We start from the raw sequence: 25027 nt of genomic DNA, 5'->3' as shown, positions 1-25027 counted from the left end.
AATAACTGAGATATTTATTGATAAAACTAGTTTACCATTAAAGCTATGAAAAGCTGGAATTCAAAAATAATAAGGGAGTCATAAAGAAGATGAGCAGTAACAAGCTCCTATAAGTAAGAACTCTTCACTTCCTAAACCAGGATAAAATACCTTCAAAACCTTTAATTAAATTATTCTATGTATATATAAAATTATTATTTCAAACCTTTAAACAAAATATAAAATGATGAAGAATGAGTTTAGTTTCATGGTTATTCACCTAATTGATAACAATTTATTTTTTATTGTATGATATTTTCTTAGATAAAAAATGTTCCCAATAATCAAAGATACGTGCATATTCATTCATTCTTTCAAGTGGGGTATATATAAAAACTTATCCTATAATTTTCTTTAATGGTTTAGAATTTATAGAATTATACGATATCTTCCAAGACAAAATTGTTCCCCATAAAGTTTAGTCCATATTCATTCATTGGATCATACACAACAGCTAGCTTCTTAGAATTGCCACTTGCCAACTACCTCCACTAATTTCCAAGAAAAGAATGTATAAACTATAAACAACTGGCCAGAACTCACCTAAAAATCAAAAGAAAAGCACAATACAAACACCGAAATACCACCCCCACCTCCAAATATAACAATCCCAGGTGTTGCCGCCAGACAATTCCGATCATTCTTTTATTTTTATTCATCTCTTACGGATGGCTTTATCATTAAGAGTCATAATGATTTTGTTTCTGCTTGATTAGGGATGTTAATGTCACCTGTAGATTGATTTTTATATATATATATATACTATTTATTATTTATCGAGTAAAAATTTAAATATTTATGAACATTTCACTAGGTTTTGAGTATTCATATGGGTATTTATTATCTACTATTATTTATTACTCAATAAAAAAAGTAAAATAGTTAATATATATTGTATTAAAAAAATCTAAATGTTCTATAAATATATATTTCGAGTAAGGTTCGGGTGGTTTTTGGATCGAGTTTGATAATATACATACCCTATCCGTTATCCATCGAGTAGAGTAACTATCCAAAAAATATTTATCCATTCAGATTGGATAGGCTCGATATCCATTAGGTTTAAATTAAATTTATATCATTATACATGATGCATATAAAAACAAATGTAGAAACAACAATTCCTCTAATGGTATTATATTACCTAAAATTTGTACATCAAGAATACATTAAATGGAGTCTTAAATTCATTATCATGATTAATATTGTATTCATAATTTTTTTCTTCTTGTACTAAATAATAATATGAAAAATAGAATCATTTGCCACCTCAAACAATCCTAGTGTAGTCCTTGACATATAAATTTCTTCAAAGATTGAAAGGTGGAAGAAGAAGAGTAAATTGAAATGTGAACAACGGGAGGCCAAATGATTAGAATTTGAAGAAGATAACACAAATTTGTTTTTAATAGGTACAAGTCCTCCTAGAAGTGTCAATTTCTGGCTCTGACTTTGATGAGGCAGCTGGCTGACCTGTGGATGGGTTTGGAATTTAGGAGGCCTATGTCGCGGGACCCACTTGTCGTGGCACGCGTGCAAGTCTCGTGGACCCTACCCGTTGACTCTTTTAGATTTCTAAAACAAAGGTTATATAATTGTTTCCACGTGACGCGTGATTCTTCCTGTATTCTCTCCTCCACCATTATCTTTCTCCCTCCTCCTCCTCATGCTGCAGCCGCCGCCTCATCATCTATCACCCAACCTTGAAAGTCAAAATCTAAATGCTTGTCCTTCTTTTCTTCTTTTTTCTTTTTTTAATCAATTTGACAATATTTTTCTATTAATTAAATACTATAATTTTGAGTATTATTTAACCTAAACCGGAACATATCTACTTTTTATGTAAAATTTGATAAGAATTAATCCGATAAAATTTAATGATTAAACAAGTTAATTAACTTAAATAAAATATAATTTGATAAGAATTAATTCATAACTAGATTGATTTGGTCAAAACTTAAATAAAATATAATTTAACTTTTATTTTTTTTCAAAATGATATTGTTTTATTTTAAAAAAACTTGAAATAACATAGTTTTGGATTGATCAGGTTAATCTAAAGCGACTCACTCAACCCCTGAATTAGATCATAGTTGCACATGGTTTTATAGCTATGCTATAATTTATCCCCTAATAATGATTTTGAGGAAATAGTGACATAATTGTAATAGGTGTTAGTGATTGTCAATTTTTTTTTTTTTATGGAAACAGATTTGGTACATATGAATAAAGTAGTACTATTCAGAATTTGTTTTTGTTTTTTATTTCTTTGTGTTGAAATATTAGTAAGTAAAAATAATAAGTCTATAGGGATATTATCTTTTCTCTTTTCGTAGTAAGTAAAATTATTTTTAAAATGATACAATTTTATCAAACCTTCTCCTCCTCCTGCATTTTTACAAGGACGATTCCGATTGAAAAGGAAAAAAAAATCATAAAAGATGAGGCTAAGAGCATCATTGCAAGGAAACACAAGAACAATTACTCCTCTTTAACTTCCAAATTATCTTTGACTTATAGCAAAGGTCAAAATGATCTTATCCTTGACTAAAAAAAATATTATCATCTTACACCACACGTAATCATACAATTCTAACATAGTTGACTCATCATAGATATTTAATCTTCCTTTAATTAAAGTATATGCTAATCTTGAATCCTAGTCATTTCACCAACATAAAAAATATAGGAACAATATTAATTGACGCTTTAAATTTACAGTTTCACATAATTAGCAAACAAAATTTACTTGATCAATAACAATTTAACCACCCAAATGTTCTTGATATGCTGAGTTGATTGCCAACTTCCTTCAGGTGATTGTCAAGAAGCTAATGGTCTTGTCTTGATGATCAATCAAGCACCCATATAAAAAAGTAAGTGTTTGTAAAAAAAAAATATTCATTAGTTCTTGAATATAATAAATATTTATTGTGTCAACTTGAATATAATAAATATTTATTGGAATACATGCATTATATAGCAGGTTGTATTTTGATTAGGATAGGATTAGTTCTAGTTGTTGAAAATTATTCCCAAAAACACTTCTCATAAGAATCATAGTTATCAATTGAACTTAGTGAATTTCATCGGTGCATATCCAAATCCAATGATTATTGGTGAGGATACTTTGCTTTTATCAAAGGCTTGTCATTTAACTTACTCTTAATTCTAGGAGATCTTATTGTGTATACTTTCTATATTTTAACCTTTAATTGATATGTAATCAATTAATAATTTTAATATAAATAGAAACACTCATCATTATACATGTGTGATGGTTTTCATCAAAACCTCTTATGGTATCAGAGTTTTGAATTGGATTAACATCCATTTTTTTATCTTGTAAACCTTCATTTCAATGGCTATCGAATCCTCCTTCACCCTTCTCCCTTTCAACACCTTGATTCACACGATCATCATCAAGCTTTCATGCACCGACTATCTCATTTGGAAAAGCCAACTCCTTTCCCTTTTGAGAGTTACAATTAATAGGCTATGCTGATAGAACCATTGTGCATCCACCTTAATTTGAACTCGTTAACTCTCACATACCATATGACAAACACTTGGCATGAAAAGCTACTAACCAATATCTTCTTAAACCAATGTTTTCCTCTCTTATTGAAAGGGCTATGGCTGAGGTCATCAATCTTTCTACCACACACGACGTTTGGATCACCTTAGAGCACATTTTTAGCCACCATTCGAAGGCCTATAAACTCCGTCTTAAAAACAATCTTCAACCAATAAAGTGCGACACATGTTTTGTTGTTGTTTATGCCTAAGCCTTCAAGGCTCTCTATCACTAACTCTATGTAATTGGTCAACATATTGATGATGCTGATAAAGGGTACTAGTCCTCGGTTTTTATTTTTTAAGCTTCTCGACTTCACAAATGGCCCTTACACTTTTCTTATGTTTTAGTGATTTGGCCTTTAAAGTTGAGAGCTTTGATATTTTTTTAGAAGTCTCTTGAGCCTTTTGCTCCTCCTATTGTGTTGTTCATCGCCATAAATCATAGTTCCAAGCAGTCAAATCAAAGAAATTTCTCCTGCAACTCTAATAGTTCAAAGACATCACCCTCCTTGCTGCCAAATTTATAGAATTGATGGTCACTTTGATGATAGGTGTAAGTAATGATATGATCGCAATGACTCTAGTGCTCATCTTACTAGGGCATTCACTAGTTCTTGTTCTATAAAAGAACTTATGGCCTTTGATTAGTATTTAAATACTCGAGCTTAATTAAGCTTATATGTCCAATAACCCATCCATTTTAAACCAATCTTGTCATTATATGGGTAAGGATTTAATAATTATAAAGAATGAAGCCTCCCTACCCATTACACATATCGGTACCCTCTTTCCTACTCTAAATATTCAATTATTAGATGTCTTGGTTGTTCCTCTCCTCACAAAAAATATCATTTCAATTAGTAAATTAATATTTTTTTTCTTATTATTTACTTTTATTGATATTCTTTTCTTTATTCAGAATTTTCAAATAAAAAGGGTTGTACAACCAATAAGAGAGATGAAGGCTTATATTTACTAGAGCATGACAACTCAACATTTATTTCTGTATTTTAGAATAAATCTATACATGCTTCATATGATTTATGGCATGCTCGCTTTGAACATGTGAATAATTCTCTTATTTCTTACTTAAATAAAAAATATCTTTATCTTTATTTCCCTCTTCAAAATTATGTACTACATGTCAACTTGCAAAAAATAATTGTTTACCTTATTTTCATAATGAACATAGGACATCTAATGTGTTACATCTTATACATCATGATATATAGGGTCTTCCCTTATCAAATCATATTTGGAATACACCTATTACATTATCTTCATTGTTGATTATTTATGATTTACCTTGCTTTATCCTTTGAAACTCAAATATGAATTTTATGATGTTTTAACTTAATTTTAAAAAATTATGGAAAACTAAATTTTTTCTCATATCAAGATTTTTCAAAGGAAGGCTAGGGTGAATTTACTAATACTTTTTTCAAAGATTATCTTTATACATTTGGTATTCACCATCAACATTTTTACTCATATACACCTACCCAAAATGGTCGTGCTAAATAAAAACAATACCATGTGAGTGAAAACTACTTTAGCTCTTCTTTTTCACTCCTATTTTTCTCCTCGATTTTAGGTTGATGTCTTCAGCATTATAGCTAATATCATTAACTATTTTTTTACACCATTCTTGGAGGTAAGTCATCGTTTGAGTTTTGTTTATGATTCATATTCGAATTATAAAAATCTTCATCCATTTGGTTGCCATGTTTATCTTTGTTTACATGATTATATGCCTAATAAATTTTCTCCTATTAGTATTCCTGGTATTTGTTTTAAGTTACAATCCCTCTTATAAAGGGTCTTGTTGTCTTGATCCCGTAACCTGTCAGTTTTATATCACTCAACATGTTCAATTTGATGAAAATCTTTTTTCTTTTCATCGATACATATTAAGCTCAGCCACTCTCCTCGCTTCACTTTCCTAACTTTCTAGAATTGAATCTTCTCCATATAGATCCTTCATCCTTAACCTTGAAACACCATTCTCCTTATATTAATGAATCTGAATATGTCATGTGTGCTATTTATACTAATATAATGGCTAGGTCTTTACAGGATATTAGTTCCTTTGCAAGTCCCTCTTTACCACCACCAGCTTCTAGTCCATCCCTTACTAAGACATGATCCATTACTGATGTTTCTTCTCCTGCATTTCCTTGGGGTTCTTACCCTATGATCACTCGAGCTAAAACTAGTATTTTCAAAACATTACATTTGGCAAATCTTAGTGTAATGAGACCTTTATATTTTTTTCTGCTCTTATTACCTTTACTGAACCTAAAGGATTTAAATTTGTTGATAAGAATCCTGCACGGATTGTTGTCATGGATAAAAATATTCATGCTCTGCAAAATAATCACACCTAGATTTTAGTCCCTCAACTTACAAACACCAATATTGTGGGATCTAAATATGTGTTTCAGATCAAATATCTACCCGATAGGTCCATTAAGCAATTTAAAGCTCACCTTATTGTCAAAAGCTATACATAAGTACCTGGTCTTAACTATACTAATACTTTATTCTTGTTATCAAGGCTACCACTATATGTGTTATGTTTTCTATTATTGTGACCAACAAATGGCCTTTCCATTAACTTAATGTTAAGAATACATTCCTTAATGAAACTCTTACTAAAAATGTTTATATAGAATAACCTCTTATGAACAATTACCCTCGTTTTCCTAATCATATAGGTCAACTAAAGAAAACCCTTTATGGTTTCAAGTAAGATCATCATGCTTAGTTTTAGAGCTTCAACACTTTTCTAATTAAACTTGGTTTTTTCTACAGCTGTGTTGACATTTTTCTATTTGTCTTTCATAAGCACTTAAACATTATCTATTTTCTTCTTTATGTTAATGAAATTATTATTACTAATAACAACTCATCTATTTTTAACAACTTTACTAGTAAGCTTCATTTTGAAGTTCACCACTCAAGATTTAGATAATTTTAGTTACTTTCTTAATTCTGAGACTTCGCAAATTATGAATGGTCTTTTTATTAGTCATTTAAAATATACACAAGATATTTGTACTCGAGCTCAGTTACTTGATAGCAAACCTGATCATATTCTCATGGTTGTTTCCTAGTATCTGCTTGTTGATGGTCCTCTTTTTCTAAATCCCACTTTTTACTGGTCTCTCATTGGCGCACTTTAATACTTGATTATGACACACCTAGACATTGCTCATATTAACCAATATTTGCATACTCTAACCAATGATTATTTTCTTATTGTTATGCGTATTCTACACTATGTCCAAGGCACCCTCTATTTTGGATTTTATTTTCACCCATCTGCACTCTGGTGCTTTAGTTGCTTACTCCGATGCTGACTAAACAGGTTGTCCTAACACTCATCATTCTACCTCTAGCTACTCTATTTATCTCGGTGACAACTTGGTTTCATGGAGTGCTAAAAAAACCCTATTGTGTCCCAATTTTGCTGTGAATCTAAGTATCGTGCTTTGCATATACCATAACTAAACTATTTTGGCTCACACATCTCTTTCGTGACCTATATGTTCCTATATCATAATGGCCTCTTCTCTTATGTGACAACAAAAGTGCTACCTTTTTTAGCTCCAACCTTGTATCTCATAAGAAGGTCAAACATTTTGAATTAGACTATCATTTCCTTTCAGAACTTATTGTTGTTGGCAAACATCAAACGTAGTATGTGCCCTCTCACATATAGGATGCCAACATATTTTCAAAAAGTGTTTCCTAACCTCTTTTTGAATTTTTTAGATCTAAGATTCACATTCATTCCAATCCAGCACTCAACTTGCACGAGAGGTAAGGGTGGGTTGGAGGGGGGTGTTCATGATACTTTGTCATAATCAAAGGCTAGGAGATCCCATTGTATATACTTTTCATGTTTTAACTTCTAATTGATATATAATCAATTCATGCAATCTCTAACTGATATGTAATCAATTCATGAATTCAATATAAATAGAAATAGTCACCACTTTACATATGTGGTGATTCTCATCATACCATCTCAATTATGAGTTTCAAAAAGTAGTTTTCCAAAAATATTTTCGATAAAATTAGTAATAAATCATAGAAATTTCAAGTTTTGAATGAAAAGTTTTTTAGGTTTGATTTGGCTCAATTCAAAAAATTTCATGAATGCATATAAAGTTTGCCATGTGTGTAATATTGAAAAAAAAAAACACTTTGTAAATTAAATCCCAGGACTATGTGTTTTTCCTTGTCCATGTGCCTCCTTGTCTAATGGAATAAGCAAAACTTCATGAATAATGCATGTATTTTGGTACATCAGAATCCGGTGGATGCATATATAGCTTATTGCAAATTCCGGTAAATGAATTGAGGAAGTGAAGTGACGAAACTTTTAGCTAGGTTAGCATCATTAACTTGTTCTAGTACTATATATGCACGTACGTGTGCTTTGGTGCCTAGCACTTTCTGAGCAATGTAGTGTGAAGTGATCATGGCTCTTCAATTTCAAAATAATTGTCCCATGACCGAAGGTTTAAATAAATTACTGGAAGTGATTTTTATCAAACTATTGCAACTATTGCTAACACAATTGATCCACTTGGGATTTTTTTTTTGTATGAAAACTTTTATTTTGTAGGTACACATACAAAAATATTGTCAATGTGGGTATAAATTCTCTTACAAAGTTTTATATTTATAATATTAATAACAATATTTATATTTATACATTTACAATATCTGTAAAATTACATATATATAATTGTGCACATATATATATATATTTTAAATATTTTTTATGTGAAATCTATCAAAATACTTTTTTCCATTTGTTAAACTCAGAAATAAAATATCTCATACCAAAACCTCCATGAAAACAACCATTAAAAATTAAAAATTGCAGCTGTAATACCTGTATAAAATGAAGCTCTAGCTGTACATAGAAATCATTGCTTTGAGGAAAATACTAACTATTATATATTATAATAGATGATGATGATGATAATAGTGAGATGGCTGGCATTCCCTGCTCTATGATTGGCCCAGTGGCTCCAATTAACACAAGTGGATCCTAACCTGGCATGATTTCATAGGCATGGCAATACCGTATCAAAATATACTATTCTTTGTTAGCCAGGCCAAACAAATGAATAAAAAAATAAAAAATCAATATCAAAAAGACATTTCCTTAGTCACTCACTCACACACACAGAGAGAAAGGTCAACCGCCAACATTCCGGTTAGTTCTTTCGTTAGCACACCACAGGACCCAAATGGTCACTTTGGCTACCACTCCTATATATACTCGAGTTTTGCACTGAACGGTTTTCTATCATTTTATGTAACCATAGAAGCTTAGTAAAAGCATCCAAGAAATTAAGAAACAAAGCACAAGAATCTTGCGCACAACAACCACACAGAGACCAGGCAGCAGTCGCTATAGTTAAGCCATGGCAGACGAGTACACAAGCACAAACTGGTGGGATTCATCTTCATCAAGCAGGAACAGGTTTGATAGTACTGGATCATCATCTACAACTTCGGGACATACTAGTTTAGGAAGCTTTGCTTGGCCAACAGAAATGGTTGATGTCAAAGGAAGGTCTTCTATGGAAACTGTTTCAGTCTCGGATAGTTCTGTTGTTTTCCATGATTCCCAGAAGCTGCAACAAGGCCATGATTCTTCTGCTGACTTGCATATGATGGGTTTAGGCCTCTCTTCACCAGCCATTGATTGGAACCAGGCCTTACTGTAAGTTCACATACAAATACACACTCGTAACGCTAGCTATGCGAGTTTGCTTCATGTGTATATTTTCTTTGTTTCTTTATATGCATACCTACCGAATTTAAAATGACTACCTTTTAATTAATACACTCCATTATTATAAAAAAAATATAAATATCGAGTTTAAAGCTCAAATTTTTTTGGCAGTCGCGGAGATAAGTCTGAGAACAGTTTTCGATCGATGCTACAAGATAATTTGAGTTCAAGCACCAATTATCAGCAAGAAACTGGGATTGGATCTTCTCAAGCTCAGTGGAGATCATCAGAGAGAGTGTTCGCTGGGGTCAGTGGAGACTCCTCTATGAATGAGTTTAAGCAAATGAATCGGGGCTTTTCTTTAGATCAACCACAGTTTAGTCCTCACGGGAGCTCCAGTGATAGTACTGTGACAGGTCAAGGCTTGCAGTCTAGTTTCCCAATGGATTCATCAGGTATATATGGAAGCCCTTCAACTATGTTGCAAGGACTATTGGGATCAGATAATCAAGTACAGCAGTCTTCGTTCGACAACCGATCGATGGGTTATGCATATGGGGCAAATTATGGTGTTAGCACTAATGAATTGTTGCCTTCTTGGTCTAAAATACCTCAATTCTTGAGAAATTCACCACCCAAACAGCCTCCTCATAACCAGTTGCACCTCTCCAATAATGCTCCCTTTTGGAATGCATCTTCAAGTGCCATGAGTGATGTCCGTCCGAGCTTTTTCCCGTCGATGCAACCGCAGTTTACCACATCCAATTTCGATGAAAAACCTAAGGTATGCAAATATAAATGATAATGGAAGAGTACAACCAGGCATCTTTACGCCTGAGCCTTATATATATAGCTAAATGCAATTTACAGATATTCGATTGATGGTAATTAATTGTGCTTTCAAGATTAGGGTTTGGACTATTGAGATTGATAGTTTTTGGATCACTCGTTTTTTCCAAGCAGAATATATCTGAAGTACGGGATTCGAATACAGCAGTAAAGAAAAGTGGGGGTGAAGCAGGAGCAAAAAGGCCAAGAAATGAAACACCATCACCTTCGCCAGCTTTTAAGGTACAAAAAAATTTAAGAAAAGATTTTGACAAGATGAGTCTATACAAGCTTTTTATCCTTTCCATCATTTATAGACATGAATGAGAATTAGTAGCTTTGATCGTAGGCGAGGAAAGAGAAGATGGGGGACAGAATCACTGCACTCCAACAATTGGTTTCACCTTTCGGAAAGGTAAGTTAACTCTCTTGTTTTTCTGCTGCTCACTCTCACGAAGAGTAAATAGTGACAGATCATTTTCATTCTTGAATCATTAAAGCTTATCAATGATTGCCTTTTTGGCCTGTGATCATGTTATCATGTCAGACTGATACAGCCTCGGTTCTCTCTGAAGCTATTGAATACATCAAATTCCTCCATGAGCAAGTCACTGTAAGTGATCTTATACAAATCTTGCATCCTTCTAGTGAAAACTATACTAAAGAAATGATGCAGGACATGAGTTGTAAGTAATGCATTCATCCATTAAGTGTAGATTTGTCTAGCATTTCTATAATATTCATCTTCTAATTTTATATTTCAGGTCTTGTGCACCCCATACATGAAAAATGGAGCTCCCATACACCACCAGCAGGTACAATCATATTCTCCCTCCAGAAGTATAAAATCATATAGTAACTATTCCAACGATTATTCAATACTTAACTATAAATTCTTCAATTAATATCAAGGAGTAAGAATCTTTTTTTCTGTTCATGAAATTGATATATGGCATCTTCTTTTTTGCTGTAGAGTTCTGAGAAGTCCAGGGACTCTGAAGGACAAAAACAAGATCTTAGAAGCCTAGGGCTATGTTTAGTACCGGTATCGAGCACTTTTCCGGTTACTCATGAGACCACAGTTGATTTTTGGACCCCCACATTTGGAGGGACTTTCAGATAAAAGGAAAGGACGATGGTAAAAAATTCGGGCATGGGAACAGATTCTATGCAACTAGTGTATATGATCTTATCAAACCCTAGCCAAGTTGGGAATGATAAGATTAACGATAGAAAAAATAAGGAACAGAAAACAAAGAAGCCCCATATTAACTGTAGTTCTGGATGGAAAAGAACACTATGTAGAGAAACTGTGAAAGAGAAAGAAAAGGAAATGACTCTCCAAGGGTACACGCGGCCAGCTACAAGCAAAATGATATTTTTGTTTCGACGGCTAGAAGTATGTTAGCGCCAGTTTCTGTGTTGATCGAGATTAAATCCTCTCTTCAGATAATCTTAAAGGCAGGCAGGCTCACTTACCATATCAGCTAGTACATTCAAAGAGATTTAATGCATTTCTCGGAAAGTCAAAAGGATGCATATGGCCAATGTTTGGAAGTATCTTATTTGCTGTAATAAACGTGGGTCAGGAACGAAAATAGGTGCTGATTTTAGGGAAAGTACTGTCAAGAAGATTTAGTTTAGATAACATTAATCTGTTATTAAGTAGCTGAGTTTAGTAGAAGATATATAAAGAAACTCTTGTCTTTCATATTTTTTTCTACTGCTATATATATATATATATATATATATATTTCATGAATAGAACTGGCACTAGCTTCAGTTTTGATTTAACTAAGAGGGAAAAGGAATGAAAAGGAATAATTGAATTCCAGGATAGGGAGTGAGTGTGGGGATGTCATTTGATTGGAAATATCACTTTTGATTTGTTTATGTGTTTGGAATATTGTTAGTGGAAGTCAGAAGGTGGTCCACACCTCCTCCTCTTTTAGGTTTTTATTTTCATCAAATGTTAGGGATGGAGGTATGTGTGTGTAGATGCTATCAGTCTCTGCTTTTGTGCTTTTCATCCAATGGCCACATTGAGGGGCTTCCATTGGAAGGTGAAGGCAAGCCGATTATTCATTAATCTCTCTTACTTTCACATGTAGAAACATTAAAAAAAAAAATTAGAGCTGATTAATTTTATGCTTAAGACTGCTGGAAACTATGAATAGATGATCCTATTTACTTATTTCAAGGGTTGCTTGTTTGTATTTATGAATTATGATTAAAGGGAACCCAAGAAATATATATGTGTTGTAGGAGGAAAGTGAGAACTTTGATGTTGAATTCTTCTGAAGAAAGCAACAAGAAGATGAGTAAAAGTTTGTGTATCAAATGACGGACTGGAGAGAAACCATTTATCCTCTTCCAATCGTTGCAATGATTGATTTCTGTGTATAAATTTGAGCAAACAAGGGCTCAAGTTGTGATGATTTTTGTTTTCAAGACACCTCTGTGTACGAAATATGGAAATCGATCGTGTCAAGATGCCAATCAAGAACGAATAAGAAAAAAAAATGGAAAGAATCTTTCCAAGTAATTATTTGGAATTAATTTGTTGCTTAATCCTCTAATTATGCAATAAATTATGATCTTACATCATGAAGAAACTTATTGTTTTTTAAGCTCAGCACCGGATTCGGGACCTTATAATTAATATATCAAGTACTTTATGATTTTTAAAGTTACTGAAAGTTACATCAACTTTACTAAAAAACATAGAATCTAAGAGTTGATTATTGTTTCACCAATATTACAGTCTTCCATGTGACTTCAAGATTTCAAAAGCTTACTTTCCTATCTATATGTTTGTCTTCTATTACAAGTTTTTATTGATTCTTAAATGCACTTTTTTTATAGTATAGATATCGAAGTAAAGTGGAATGAGAAGAGTGGAGAAATACAATAAAAAAATATTATTTAAAATTAATTATTAATACTCTTGTAATTAAGATTGAGATTTACTATAAATACATATCATGTAAATCTAATTTGATACATAAAAAAATATAACTCTTCGCTCGTATGAATATAGATACATTATCGGATCACATTAAATCTGTGTTTTCTTTCTTGTTTTTCTCACTTTTGCAATATATATTCATATTTATCTCAATATACTATCCTGCCCAGCTGAGTTACAGTATTAATGTTGACAAAGATTCTTACTTGGAAGGAATTAATTATAGACATTCTTTACCAATATAATATAATGTCATTAATTGGGCTATATATACATCGTATATTGCAAGATACAGGATATTACACTTCCACATGCATGCACGTGATTCACTGATCATCCTGGGCACTGGACCTCTTCAGGGCAGTAGAGAGGAGTAGGAAACTGGAGACTGCTCCAGTTACTCAAATTGTCAAAGAGAAATTTCCACAAAAGAAAAGATGACATCTGTATAAACCCTTCAAGGAAGAAGGATCGAAGCAAACAAAGATTGCTCTAGGAGCTTTGTTTGATTTAATTCTTGCACTTAAAACACATCTTTCTCTTAAAGTACAGAAAATTTTCAATGTTCACGAGCATCATATCCTTTTTTTTTATATAAATTTAAGACATAAATTCCAAGGCTAGATACCACTAGCTAGCTAGACCAGTCGAATCCAATGACATTGCAACAAATAGAATTGGTTTTTCAGCTAGTTTAATACCATCATTATCTTGCATTTAAGTATAGCTTTTGCCTGCTCATGTTCAGTCAGTACTCATCATGTGAGTTTAAAGGGACTGTTTCCTCTTCGATCATTTCATCAATTGGAAACCTTATTTTCAAAGTTCCATGAGCTTTTTGTCAGCCAGTGCTGCAGCAAAATTACCACTGCATAATTTTTTTAAGATTTAAATCTAAAATGTATCGGAAAGGAGAGCCATATTTAGAGAGAAAAGGTGGAATCTTGTAATTGTTTAGGGTAAAAATGATTGCCCTAAGACTCTTGTTCTGGGTAGTGCAGTGGAGTTAAAAATGTTTTGATGAGAGTTTATATTTGTCAACTTGCAAGACAATGAGTGCTTGAGATTTTTATTATCACTACTAATGGGCATCCAACTATGCAAGCATGGCATGAGCATAAAGCAGAGAAGAAGATATGAGGTAATACATTACATCAGCCTAGCTACCTTGGAAATCGAGCACAGAATTTAACGTCGAATCATATATATATTAAGTTGAAGATACTGTAGTACAAAGTTTTATTTATTGGTACAAGAATTGATTACTGCATAAGCAGAAAAGGGAAGTCAAGCATTTAGGCAGAGAAAGAAAAGCTATAGGTGAGTTACACGTAAAGAGTGGTGAGACTGGAGAATTCGCTTGCGACTGGATGGCTGGCCGGATTACGGGAAGAAATAACAGCTTTGAGAGTTGCAACACTTCTCTTGGTGACAGATGCCTGATTGCAATGAAAATTCGAAGTTCATTGATTGCGAAGAAGCCAAATTAAACCCTTCTACGTGTTGGTTGTAAAACGATAATTTACAGGCTAGAACAAGGAAAAGACACCATCATATATTGCATTTGCACCATGTTTAATAATCCCTGCAATCCAGAATCCGAGTGGCTGAGAAAAGCTTGCTTGAGGGCACACTTTTTAATGAGACGAACAGCCTTGTTTGGAGATTCGTATTCCGAGAAGAGGTTGGTTCTCATATCTACTCGGAGAACAATAACTAAATAATAAATGATTGATGAATCAAATTCCTCTTAATATTTACCGGACCATCGTGTTTTATATATTTCTTTCAAGCAAGAACATGAAGGTGAGGTTATACTTTATAGCTGGTGGAACTTCGACTGTATTAACTTTTGTTAGATGTGATTATTCTTGATGCTTTGTTTCACTTGGGCCTGCTATGACATCATGTTTGCGTTGCGGATAGCGGTAATTTAAAAAAAAAATGATTTTTTTTTATATATTTATTATTTTGATGTGCTGATGTCAAAAATTAATTTTTTTTTTAAAAAAATATTATTTTATATACATTTCCAAATAAAAAACACCTTCATCATCGGAATTGGACTGTTTCTGCAGGTAAAATCAGCAATGGCAAGGCAAGATAAGGAACTTTGATAGAACTATGGTTTAATTTCATAGATTGATGCGCTGCTTAAAGCAGGGCTCTGCCTGGCATCAGCTTAAAAAGAAAAGGAAAAAAAAAACTCTTATTTCATACGATTATGTAAATCTTACTGCTTTTCAACATACAAGAGAAGAGAGTAGATTAAAGCAAAGGTCCTGAAAACAGAGGACGGAAGAAATCAAATTATAATGCATTGGGGAATGGAGAAATGGAAGCACAATCGACCTTGTGATCATTGGCAATTAATACTATCGTATTACACACATACTAAGCATATAATAACCAACAGATCAACAATTATTCTTTGCAAATGCATATTTTATGAGAGTAAAAAATGGAAGACCAGCCTGTATTCTTGTAATCGAGTAAAACTTATGCAGCTCCCTTGAGCTTCTTTGTGATGGCAGCAATGTGCTTGCCCTGGTGGAAAGCCTGCTCCAGTTCAAGCTCGGTTGGCTGTCTTGAGCCATCCCCAGCAAAAGTTCCTGCACCATAAGGACTTCCACCTTTAACCTTCTCCATCTCAAACATGCCAGCACCGAATGTGTAGCCAATGGGAACGAATATCATCCCATGGTGAACGAGTTGGGTAATAGCAGTCAACCTGTAACAATCTCAGCATTTTCATAAAGAGTCGTTGCTTTCACTTTCTAGCAAGTTTTCAAGTAAAACACTTAACTTGCTAACGGTGGAAAAAGGTAATTTGCTAACAGAGAAAGAGGGACTTACGCTGTGGTCTCTTGGCCACCACCTTGGGATCCAGTGCTAAAGAACATTCCTGCAGGCTTGCCAGCAAGTTGCTGTGTTTTCCATAGACCTCCAGTTGCATCCAGAAAAGCTTTGAATTGGGCGGCCATCATTCCAAATCTTGTTGGGAATCCAAACACAAAGCCATCAGCTTCTGCAAGTTCACTAGGTGTAATGATTGGTACATCACTCTTTGGTGGTGCACTCATCATTCCTAGCACCTCTTCTGGCAGTATCTCAGGAACCTGATACGCACGAGGACTAGATAAGTACATTTTTTTTGCAATATCTTAAAAACCACAAGGAAGAGCCTCTGCTTCAAAAAATAATCCAAGAAATTTCAGCACTGTTCTAAAACCATGGTAAGCAACAGACTGTGACAGCTAGTGGAATTTTGTGCTTAAAATGATAAGTAGCTGTACCAATCAATTCAAGTAGAAAACTTCTGAAAAATTGAACTAAAAGGATTTCCTAGCCACCAGTTGAACTATCAAGTTGCATTCCTATTTTATTAGATTACAAACTTGAGTGGCAAACAAGATGAGAAAACTTGGGACGTGGGAGCAACATTGACATAATTAAGAGAGAGATTAAAGTGATGATACTGATCGTCATAAATGCAATGACATTGAAAACCTTCAAAACTGCATGCAGCAGTTCACATAAAGCATGGGATCCATGGATGTTGATGATGAATTCTGATAACCACAGAACTTCACAAGCAGCCAACATTTTTATAAGCAAGTCTAGATTCATGAGTCTCAAAGGAATCCTAGTTCCTTTTCAATCTAAAATTCTAGTGGCATTCTACTATGTATCATCATACACAGGCTACACCATGAAGGTAAACTAAATAGTTCAACATCACAACAACAAAGATGGTATCATCATATACAGGCTACAACATGAAGGTAAACTCAATAGTTCAACATATACTTCCTTACCTGCCATAATTTGGCCTCAACACCTTCAACGGATGAAGCCCCTTTCCTAATCTCTTCTGCCAGTTTCTCTACATGCCCGTACATGGAATAGTACCTGTAGAAGTTATAAGAAATTTTATGAGACAGATTATGAGGAGAAAAGTCCAAAGCATGCGTCTCACCAAAGCATGCTTCATCATAACCTCATCCCTAAACCCCCAAAAATAAAACCTCAGTAAGGAGAAAGAATGTGAAGGAGAGATTGTAGCATATAAGAATAAGTTGCATGAAATCGCATATTCACAAGCTGTTAATAACAGTCTTTAAAGGTGATGCCTTTCCATCATGTTTTTAAACCCAATCGAATATCTGTCCATAAGATCGTCTGATCCAAACCAGAAGTTGGTCTACTAGAAAGTGTTTGCATAATACGAAAACCTTAGATAGCAAAGGTTAATATAGACTGCAATACTTGGTGCACCATACATAATGATCAAACAGTACAGCAGATGAGTCCTTAAGATATGACAAATAAATGGGACCTCATACCCATTACATTCAAAAATTTGCACAGAAGACCATCAGGCCACTGAAATGAGTGAGTCATATGTCATGGTTATTTTGGACACAGTGAGAAAATAGATAAGGTTGACTTTCATGCTTCATCATGCCTAAACTGACACAGCGCCAACAAGGTCACCACATCATTTCATCCTATCTTTCAAAGAATTGACTTACTATACATTTTATGCTGTAATGTCTGGATTCTGAGAATTCTAGATCTGCAAACTAGACTTACGTGCAAACATATCCCCATTCAAACACCCCCTACACCCAATAAAAAAAGTTAGAAAATAAAAAAAGGAAATACTCTCCCTCATTGTGTTTTGTATTCTGTTAGCAATAAACCAACTGACCCCAATAGACCATCCCACGAAATAGTGGATGCCTAGATAGTGCCCACTAGCCCACTATGTATGAGATTGGAAAAGACTTCATACCAATAACATGGCAAGAACTACCAGCTAAATTGACCATTCTTAGTGAAATAATAAAGTGTCCGCAAACCAGTACGATATCCATGCAACTGGTGAAAATCATGAAAAATAGTAGTCTGTACTCTGTAGCAGCAGCAAATGCCTTTCTTTTAATGGGGATTTAGACTGGATCTTCAGAGAATTATTATCTCAACTAATCTATCAAAATTTTATGGAACGAGAGAGCTAAATATACTCTAACTTCAACACTTAAGCAACAAAAATTTACTTCCTCCAGAGCCTTTAAAAAGATTTACAAGTGGAAAATACCAGGCAATGAAAGGATTGCCAGATGAACAATAAACGAGCAGCAATAAATTTTTTTTTTAATTCTTTTGGGTTACAAAGGAGAAGATCGAACTTGAGACCGACTCACTCAATAAATAATTGAATTAAATGTTCGACTGACATGAAAACAAGAATCATGTGAATACCGACAAGACCTCGAACTCCATTGCATTCAAAGATCCGAAAAATCAACACCGCACATTTATATCTTATCTTAGTCATCAAGCATAAGATGAGCTTAGCAACACTAATTAATCCACAAAATAAAAAAATAAATTAAAATTCTAAACTGCATGATTAATTAGAGATATAATACAGATCAGACACTAAAAATCAGAAGAACTTATTAGAAACAAACAAACGCAATGCAGGCTTTAAATATTTGCAAATGAATCAATAGAATAAACCCTTGCTCAAATCGCGATTGAATACAAATAAACTAATTCAAGGTTATAAGAGATTAGAAATGGAAAATTAAGAGTATAAAGAGAGAGAGATTTACACAATATAGACTTTGGTTGCCATTGATTTGGAAGAATTTTGCAGAGCGAGCGATCTACTACTTTTGTGTGTGTGTGGTTGCTTGTGTGATTTTAAGAAGAGGAGGAGAAAAGGAAAAGAAACGTTGATGATTTTATAGAATTGAAACGAGTGGGTGGCCAGAACGCGTATTTATAGTTGCTTACGCCTTACGGAGGGGAGGGAGAAGGAGGGAGATTAATTATTTTTTTGAAATATTATTCTGAATTAAATAATTAAAAGAAAAAAAACACAAATAAATAATCAAAGGAAAAAGACAAATAAATAATTATTCAATATTGCCAGCTCTAAATAAATACAAGTTTTTGTTATTTTCTTAAGTTCTGATGGGTGTCGTGAAGAGAAGCGGACGAAATGCATTTGATTAATTTTCAAATCGAAATAATTAATGATTAATGATGATGATGAAATGTTGTGGTCATGCTTATAACCATATTGCTTACTGTTCATTTCTTTCTTTTTTTCCTAGGATTTTTTACGTTTTGGTTTCTCAATTTCTTTTTCTTCCTATTTGGTATTTTTTTTTGTTAATTTATGATTGGTTTCGATGATTTATTTTTTATGCCTATATATGGGGATTTAAAGGTGTCAAGAAATATTTTGTTACTTAGTTGATATTCAATTTTACAAAATAAATTTTAATTTTATTAATTTAAAAAATTTATAGTTTAGAAGACCAAAATTGAGGTTTTGGCAAATATTCATTTCTTTTTTTTTCTAGTTAATATCAAGGACTAGATTTTATGCGCGTATTAGTTGATGGTTCATGGTTAAGTGATGACATGACTTTTTTCTTTCTCTCTTTTTTTCTCTCTCTCATCTCCTCTACTCAAAGTCTATTCTGGTCTCGCAAAAAAAAAATATATATCATATCATTATGTTTTTATGTCAATTTTAGGTCTCACTCCTTTGATTGATATTTTTTTTTCTTTGGATTTTTTTTAGTTGAGTTTTGTTTTCAATTTTATTCTTTAATATTGGGTCAATTTAAAATTGAACTTCGTGATTATTTTTTTTTGTGAAGTGATCTCGTCCTCATGACCTATATTATGGGCCTGAAAAGTTAACCCAGGTTAACATTAGTTTTTTTTTTCACTAATTTTTTTTCTATTTTATCTCTTGGTGTTGGGTTTATTGAAAATTGAGCTTCGTGATGTTCTTTACTTTACTTTCTATGGGATTAACTTGGTCTCATAACATAATTTGTGAGTTTGGTGGGTTGGCGAGGGTTTACTCTATCTGTTTTAGGGTTGTTTTTTAAAGATTTTAATTTTTTTTTGGATTTGTCCTTCAACACCTATTTGATTTGGGAATAAGACTTCTTAATTTTTTCTGTTTTGTTTTATATTAGGTTATCCCATTCGAATAAGACTTGTCCTTTTTGTTAATTGATTTTTTCCCTCGATTTCATCTTTTTATATTTGGATTGTTGGGAATTGAGGATTATAATTTTTTTTATCTGCATTTCACTATAAAAAATTGGCAAATACTAATGGAAATACCAAGAAAATATTTTTGTTTGTAGATTACAATGAATTTTACCGACAGAATATTCTCTTGTTATATCCATTGGTAAACACCAATATAAATACTTCATCAGTATATACTGAGGGAATTATAGTGGAAAAAGAAATAATTAAAAAAAGCTAAAAAATATAATGACATGTCATTTATACTGATGGCACTACCCACAATATTAATTCGCCAGTAAAATTCATTCATAAATCCGTCTGTAATATTTAAGAGATCATTGAAACTGTAAAATACCAATAGATACACCAACATAATAAGTTTGTCGGTATATTCCATAGAGCATTAGAACTGTTTCTTTTTCTCTGGCACTATTCATTATGTTAATACAAAGAGTATCACCAACGAATTAAGTCTGTCAGTATATTTCAGAGAGCTTTGAGACTGTTCACTTCTTAATTGCATTGTTCATGTTGTCAATTACATAAAGAGATAACTGACGGATTAAAGTTCGTCGGTATTTTTCTGAAAGCTTTAGAACTATTTACTTCTCAATTGTATTGTTAAATATTAAAAGTGGAATAATTGATGGACTCAAAAGTTGCTAGTGATATTTGAGGGGTTTCTGAAAATTTTTGATTAAATTAAAAATTTAAATTAAATATTACAAGTGAAATCATCGATTTAATAGTTAAAAATATTAATTTTTAATTATCCGTCGGTAAAACCATAAGTAAAAAAACTCAATTAAAAGACTAGAATCACAAATTTCATAACAGACGCACCTCTTTTTCTTCATCATCTTCTTCTCTCTTCCTTTTATGTAAAAAACACCAATGTCCCTCCTTTTCTTTCTCCTCTCCTCAACTCCTTCTCTTCTCTTCTTCTCCACGCGCATGTATGTCTTCTTCTCTGTTCTTCTTTTATCTCATCCTTTTTGTTTTTTTGTTAATTAACATACTTTATGAATTTGTCTTATTTTTTCTCTTCTCATCTTCATTTGCAATGAAATTAAGGTATGATTTTTCTTTTTTCTTCTTCTTTTGTGTTTTTTTTCATTATATTTGTTTCTTAATATTTTTTATTTTTAATAATTGTATGAGTGTTGTTGTAGGCAGATTTTTCATATGAGAACAATTTTGTTGAATTTTAGTTGGATTATGTTTTTCAATTTTTTTTGTTCAATTTCAATTAAATGAATTTATTTGTTGCTGGATTATGGGTTTTGAAATAGATTTTCTAGGTTAGGTAGAAGTTTTTTTTAGTTGATTTATTTATTTGTTACTGTTGTTTATTTATATGTTGTAAATTTGTTTGAGTTGATTTTCTTCTTTTTTTTTCCAAGCTACTCAGTTCCTACATATTATTATCGAGTGTTGATTTATATTAATTTAATTTATTTTAATTATTTTATACTTTTGTTTAATAGATTTTTTTACAAAAATATTTTTAAATAATTACCGATGGATTAAGTCCGTCAGTATATTCTAGAGAGTTGAAATGAATTACTGCAAATGTCACTATCACTATTTAATTACCGATGGAATTGCATATAGTCTTTCTATTGGTTATGTGTCAAATTTCTCGAGGGAAATATCAATAGAATGAAGTAGGTAATTTTTTTTAGTGCGCTTTTGCCATTAGTAAATCCATTAGTAAATTTACCGACGGACTCACTAAAAGACCAGAAGTCACTAAAGAGAGTTTTACCAACAAAAATAGTGCCAATGGAGTGAGAGTATAAATACCAACAAAAAGTTTGTCGGCAAATTTAAAAACCCAGTATTATGGAGTTGTTTCGACCTCACAATTTGAGTTGTCGGTTTGGCATGCTATCTTGGGTTAACACATGTCACTTTTTTGTCATTTTTTATTTTCAATTTCAATTTTGTTATACAACGTTAAGTTATTAATTTAAGAATTGAGCTTCATGATATCTTTTTTTTCTTTTTTTTGGGAAGCAATTTTTTTTTTTGCAGGTTATGATTATTATTTCTATAAAGATTCAATCTATTTATTGTCGTTGCGTGTTTTATATCATATAATTAAATAAAAATAAATTATTAGACTTAGTCGGATCTATAACTCATGTCATATATATTTTTTTTACTTTTATAAAACACATTAACAATATCCATGTATATTTTTTGGCATTAAAATTTTTTTTTGCTGGAATTGCGATATAGCCCGAACCACCTATTAGAAGTTGCCACCCTACTTTTTCGTTTTACAAGGAAGAATAATATAACAACAATAATTTGATGTTTAGTGTGAACTGGAAAAAAGAACGATGTTTTAGTATTCATGGTGTCTTTCAAGCCATCTTAGAGGCAACTAATTAAATAATATTATTTTATTATACTATTAATCTACTGCCATCCTTAATATATGTATTAATGTCAAATAATAAAATAGAAGGAATATTAGATGGGTGGTGGTGGGGGCAATGAGATGCGTTTGTGCAGCTGCGCCATTTGCTTGTTTTGGATTATACATTTTGATTTTTGAGAGTCTTGGGACCATTGGGGATCTAATTGGAATACATTTTCTTTTTGTGTGTGAAATCGGAATATTAATTGGTTGACTTCTAGTTTTACAAATAAAAATAAAAACGAGTTTTCGATGTAGACAAATTCGAAGGGATGGGTGGATGACGTGAAATAGATTGCATGCTGACCCAAACCTAAAATGGTTATCGAATTTACAAATGTGCCACGCTGTGAGAAATTCAAGATCACTCCTTTTTCTCTCTTTTATTAGACTTTTCCATTATTGATGCACAATAACTATCAGCCATCCTTCTTTAACTTTTGAAAAGAGAGACACTTTTATCAAAGTATGAGAAAAAGAAACTGGAAGAGAGCAGATGGAGCTAGCTAGCCAGTGCATCTTCTTAGCTTGATAATTACTTAACCAAAAATTATAAAAAGTGGAAATAATTCTGGTTAAATTAATGGAACGTGATGTTTTATGAATTAGGCATGATGCAAAAATCCCTAGCTAGTGCAGTGAAATGAACCAATGTGCAAAGAATGTGATGATAAGAACCCTAAAAATTTATTATTTCTAGCTTTTTATCATGTTTAAAGAATTAACAGCTTGTGCCCATATATAGTTTATCATGCATGCAGTACTTTTAAAATTAATATTGTAAAGCACTGCAATCCAAGTCTAATATATATATATATATATATATATATATATAAAATTGTTACAGCCCTCTTGCAAAAGTGATCATAACGTAGAACGAGTCGCACACATGCAAAACGTTATTAGAGAAGACGAAGACGTACCAAGAACAATATGCTCTATGTGGTAAACTTTGAAAATTAATTAATTTGCAGCAGCAATTTAGAAGACAAGTGCTCTTGTTTGTCAAGAAAATCCAACTCCCTTTTGGTCAATTTTTTTTTTAGTTTAACGTGGGTGTCCGGGCCAGCTTGCGTACACCTCGACTAATCCCACGGACCGTGAAGTTAACGACCATGTAAGCCTCCAGTGGCCATCATATGAGCAACCACATCGCTCGAACCTGAGACCACAGAGGGAGCAAACCTCTTGATCCTAAACTCTTACCATTGGGCCACCACCTAGATGGTTTCTTTCGGTCAATTTTGATCATATATAGAGAGCTTTTGCATGGTCCAAAGTTATAATTCTAATTTATATATAGTCATCTTTATAAGGCATCTAAGATATGTTAACGAATCTGACAAGGATGCATGCATGCATGGCGAACCTTTTTCACCTAACAAGATCACATGATCAATTGTTCTGAGTTTATTCAAGGGTTCCTTTTCACTTTGAAAAACCCTGGAAAGAGATTAATACATTGCTTTGGTTGAACTTCAAGTGATTAATGTAACTTTTTCCAGCTAATTAACACATCATTTTTCTTGGCCACAAGCAAATTAATTAATAGTCAAGAGCAATGAAAGATGTATAACTTTTTTGTATTGGTAAGAGAAAAAAGATACTGAAAGATGGGATATTCCTTGGATAATGAGAAATCTATCACGGAGGCCCACAAGGATACGAATAGCAACGTGACTTTTGCTCCGACGATCCCTGTAGTCTTAGTGCAAGTTGTTTTTTCATATGTTTTTTATTTTTATATTAGAAAATTAAAATTATAAAAACAAATTAATCTGATATATATCTCTTCGTCAAAGAAAAAATAATTTAAAAGGTATTTTAAAAAATAGATTGGAGCCAAAAACAAACACAGATCTGTCAACTTCCATACTTGTAATTGATATTACATGCATTATTATCTATCAAGCAAAGTCATATGATATGTGAACCTGGTCTTAAACAAAGACTTATCCTTTAGAGGCGGCCGGAACTCTTAATTACCTTCGGAGCTACACAAGGGCCATATCCATATAAATCAATGAACGAGAAAGGTCTTCGTAGCTGGCTTTGTCCTATTTGAGGATGAGAGTTTGAAAGTGTTACTCAACCTGGAATTAATATTGTAATAATCCAAGCTGGCGAGGGTTCGATAATTAAAATGGAAGCAATGACCATTTATGGGACGTACGTCATAACTTGCCTTGTCAACTTTAGGTAGGTTTAACGAGGAACATATAAAAGAATTTGATCATATCAAGAATCTTTTCTGTCAAAACTGCGCCTCCTCTTGTTAATTTAGTATTTAGTTAGAACCAAATTTCTTGGACGCAAATGCTTACATCAAGCTGATGCTCCTTGAGCCTCA

The 25027-nt window shown here is 32.7% G+C and overlaps 2 protein-coding genes across 2 annotated transcripts; one reads left to right on the top strand and one right to left on the bottom strand.

Moving 5' to 3' along the window:
- Positions 1–8819: 8819 nt before the first annotated feature.
- LOC7470906 (transcription factor bHLH123) lies at positions 8820–11918 on the top strand. The gene is made up of 7 exons (XM_002317517.4): positions 8820–9367; positions 9551–10163; positions 10343–10450; positions 10557–10622; positions 10755–10820; positions 10972–11022; positions 11181–11918. The coding sequence occupies exons 1-7, from the start codon at positions 9066–9068 to the stop codon at positions 11328–11330; spliced, it is 1356 nt and encodes a 451-aa protein (XP_002317553.1). The 5' UTR covers positions 8820–9065; the 3' UTR covers positions 11331–11918.
- A 3452-nt stretch (positions 11919–15370) lies between these two features.
- On the bottom strand, positions 15371–18969 carry LOC7470905 (probable NAD(P)H dehydrogenase (quinone) FQR1-like 1). The gene is made up of 4 exons (XM_002316917.4): positions 18800–18969; positions 16994–17087; positions 16032–16294; positions 15371–15906 (listed from the first exon to the last, which is right to left on the bottom strand). Exons 1-4 carry the CDS (start codon positions 18820–18822, stop codon positions 15675–15677), a joined length of 612 nt encoding a protein of 203 aa, XP_002316953.1. The 5' UTR covers positions 18823–18969; the 3' UTR covers positions 15371–15674.
- Positions 18970–25027: the final 6058 nt, after the last annotated feature.

The sequence above is a fragment of the Populus trichocarpa genome, chromosome 11, assembly GCF_000002775.5.
Source record: "Populus trichocarpa isolate Nisqually-1 chromosome 11, P.trichocarpa_v4.1, whole genome shotgun sequence".
Classification (NCBI taxonomy): Eukaryota; Viridiplantae; Streptophyta; class Magnoliopsida; order Malpighiales; family Salicaceae; genus Populus; species Populus trichocarpa.
Note: the sequence above shows the minus strand (reverse complement) of the source record. Positions and strands in the feature narration are given on the sequence as shown.

Excerpts from the sequence above, each read along its gene's own strand:
- LOC7470906 (XM_002317517.4), top strand. The coding sequence starts at position 9,066 with ATGGCAGACGAGTACACAAGCACAAACTGGTGGGATTCATCTTCATCA. Across the intron at positions 9,368-9,550 it reads GATTGGAACCAGGCCTTACT|TCGCGGAGATAAGTCTGAGA; the intron begins GTAAGTTCACAT and ends TTTTTTTGGCAG. Across the intron at positions 10,451-10,556 it reads CACCTTCGCCAGCTTTTAAG|GCGAGGAAAGAGAAGATGGG; the intron begins GTACAAAAAAAT and ends CTTTGATCGTAG.
- LOC7470905 (XM_002316917.4), bottom strand. The coding sequence starts at position 18,822 with ATGGCAACCAAAGTCTATATTGT. Across the intron at positions 16,295-16,993 it reads TTGAGGCCAAATTATGGCAG|GTTCCTGAGATACTGCCAGA; the intron begins GTAAGGAAGTAT and ends CGTGCGTATCAG. Across the intron at positions 15,907-16,031 it reads GGTGGCCAAGAGACCACAGC|GTTGACTGCTATTACCCAAC; the intron begins GTAAGTCCCTCT and ends AGATTGTTACAG.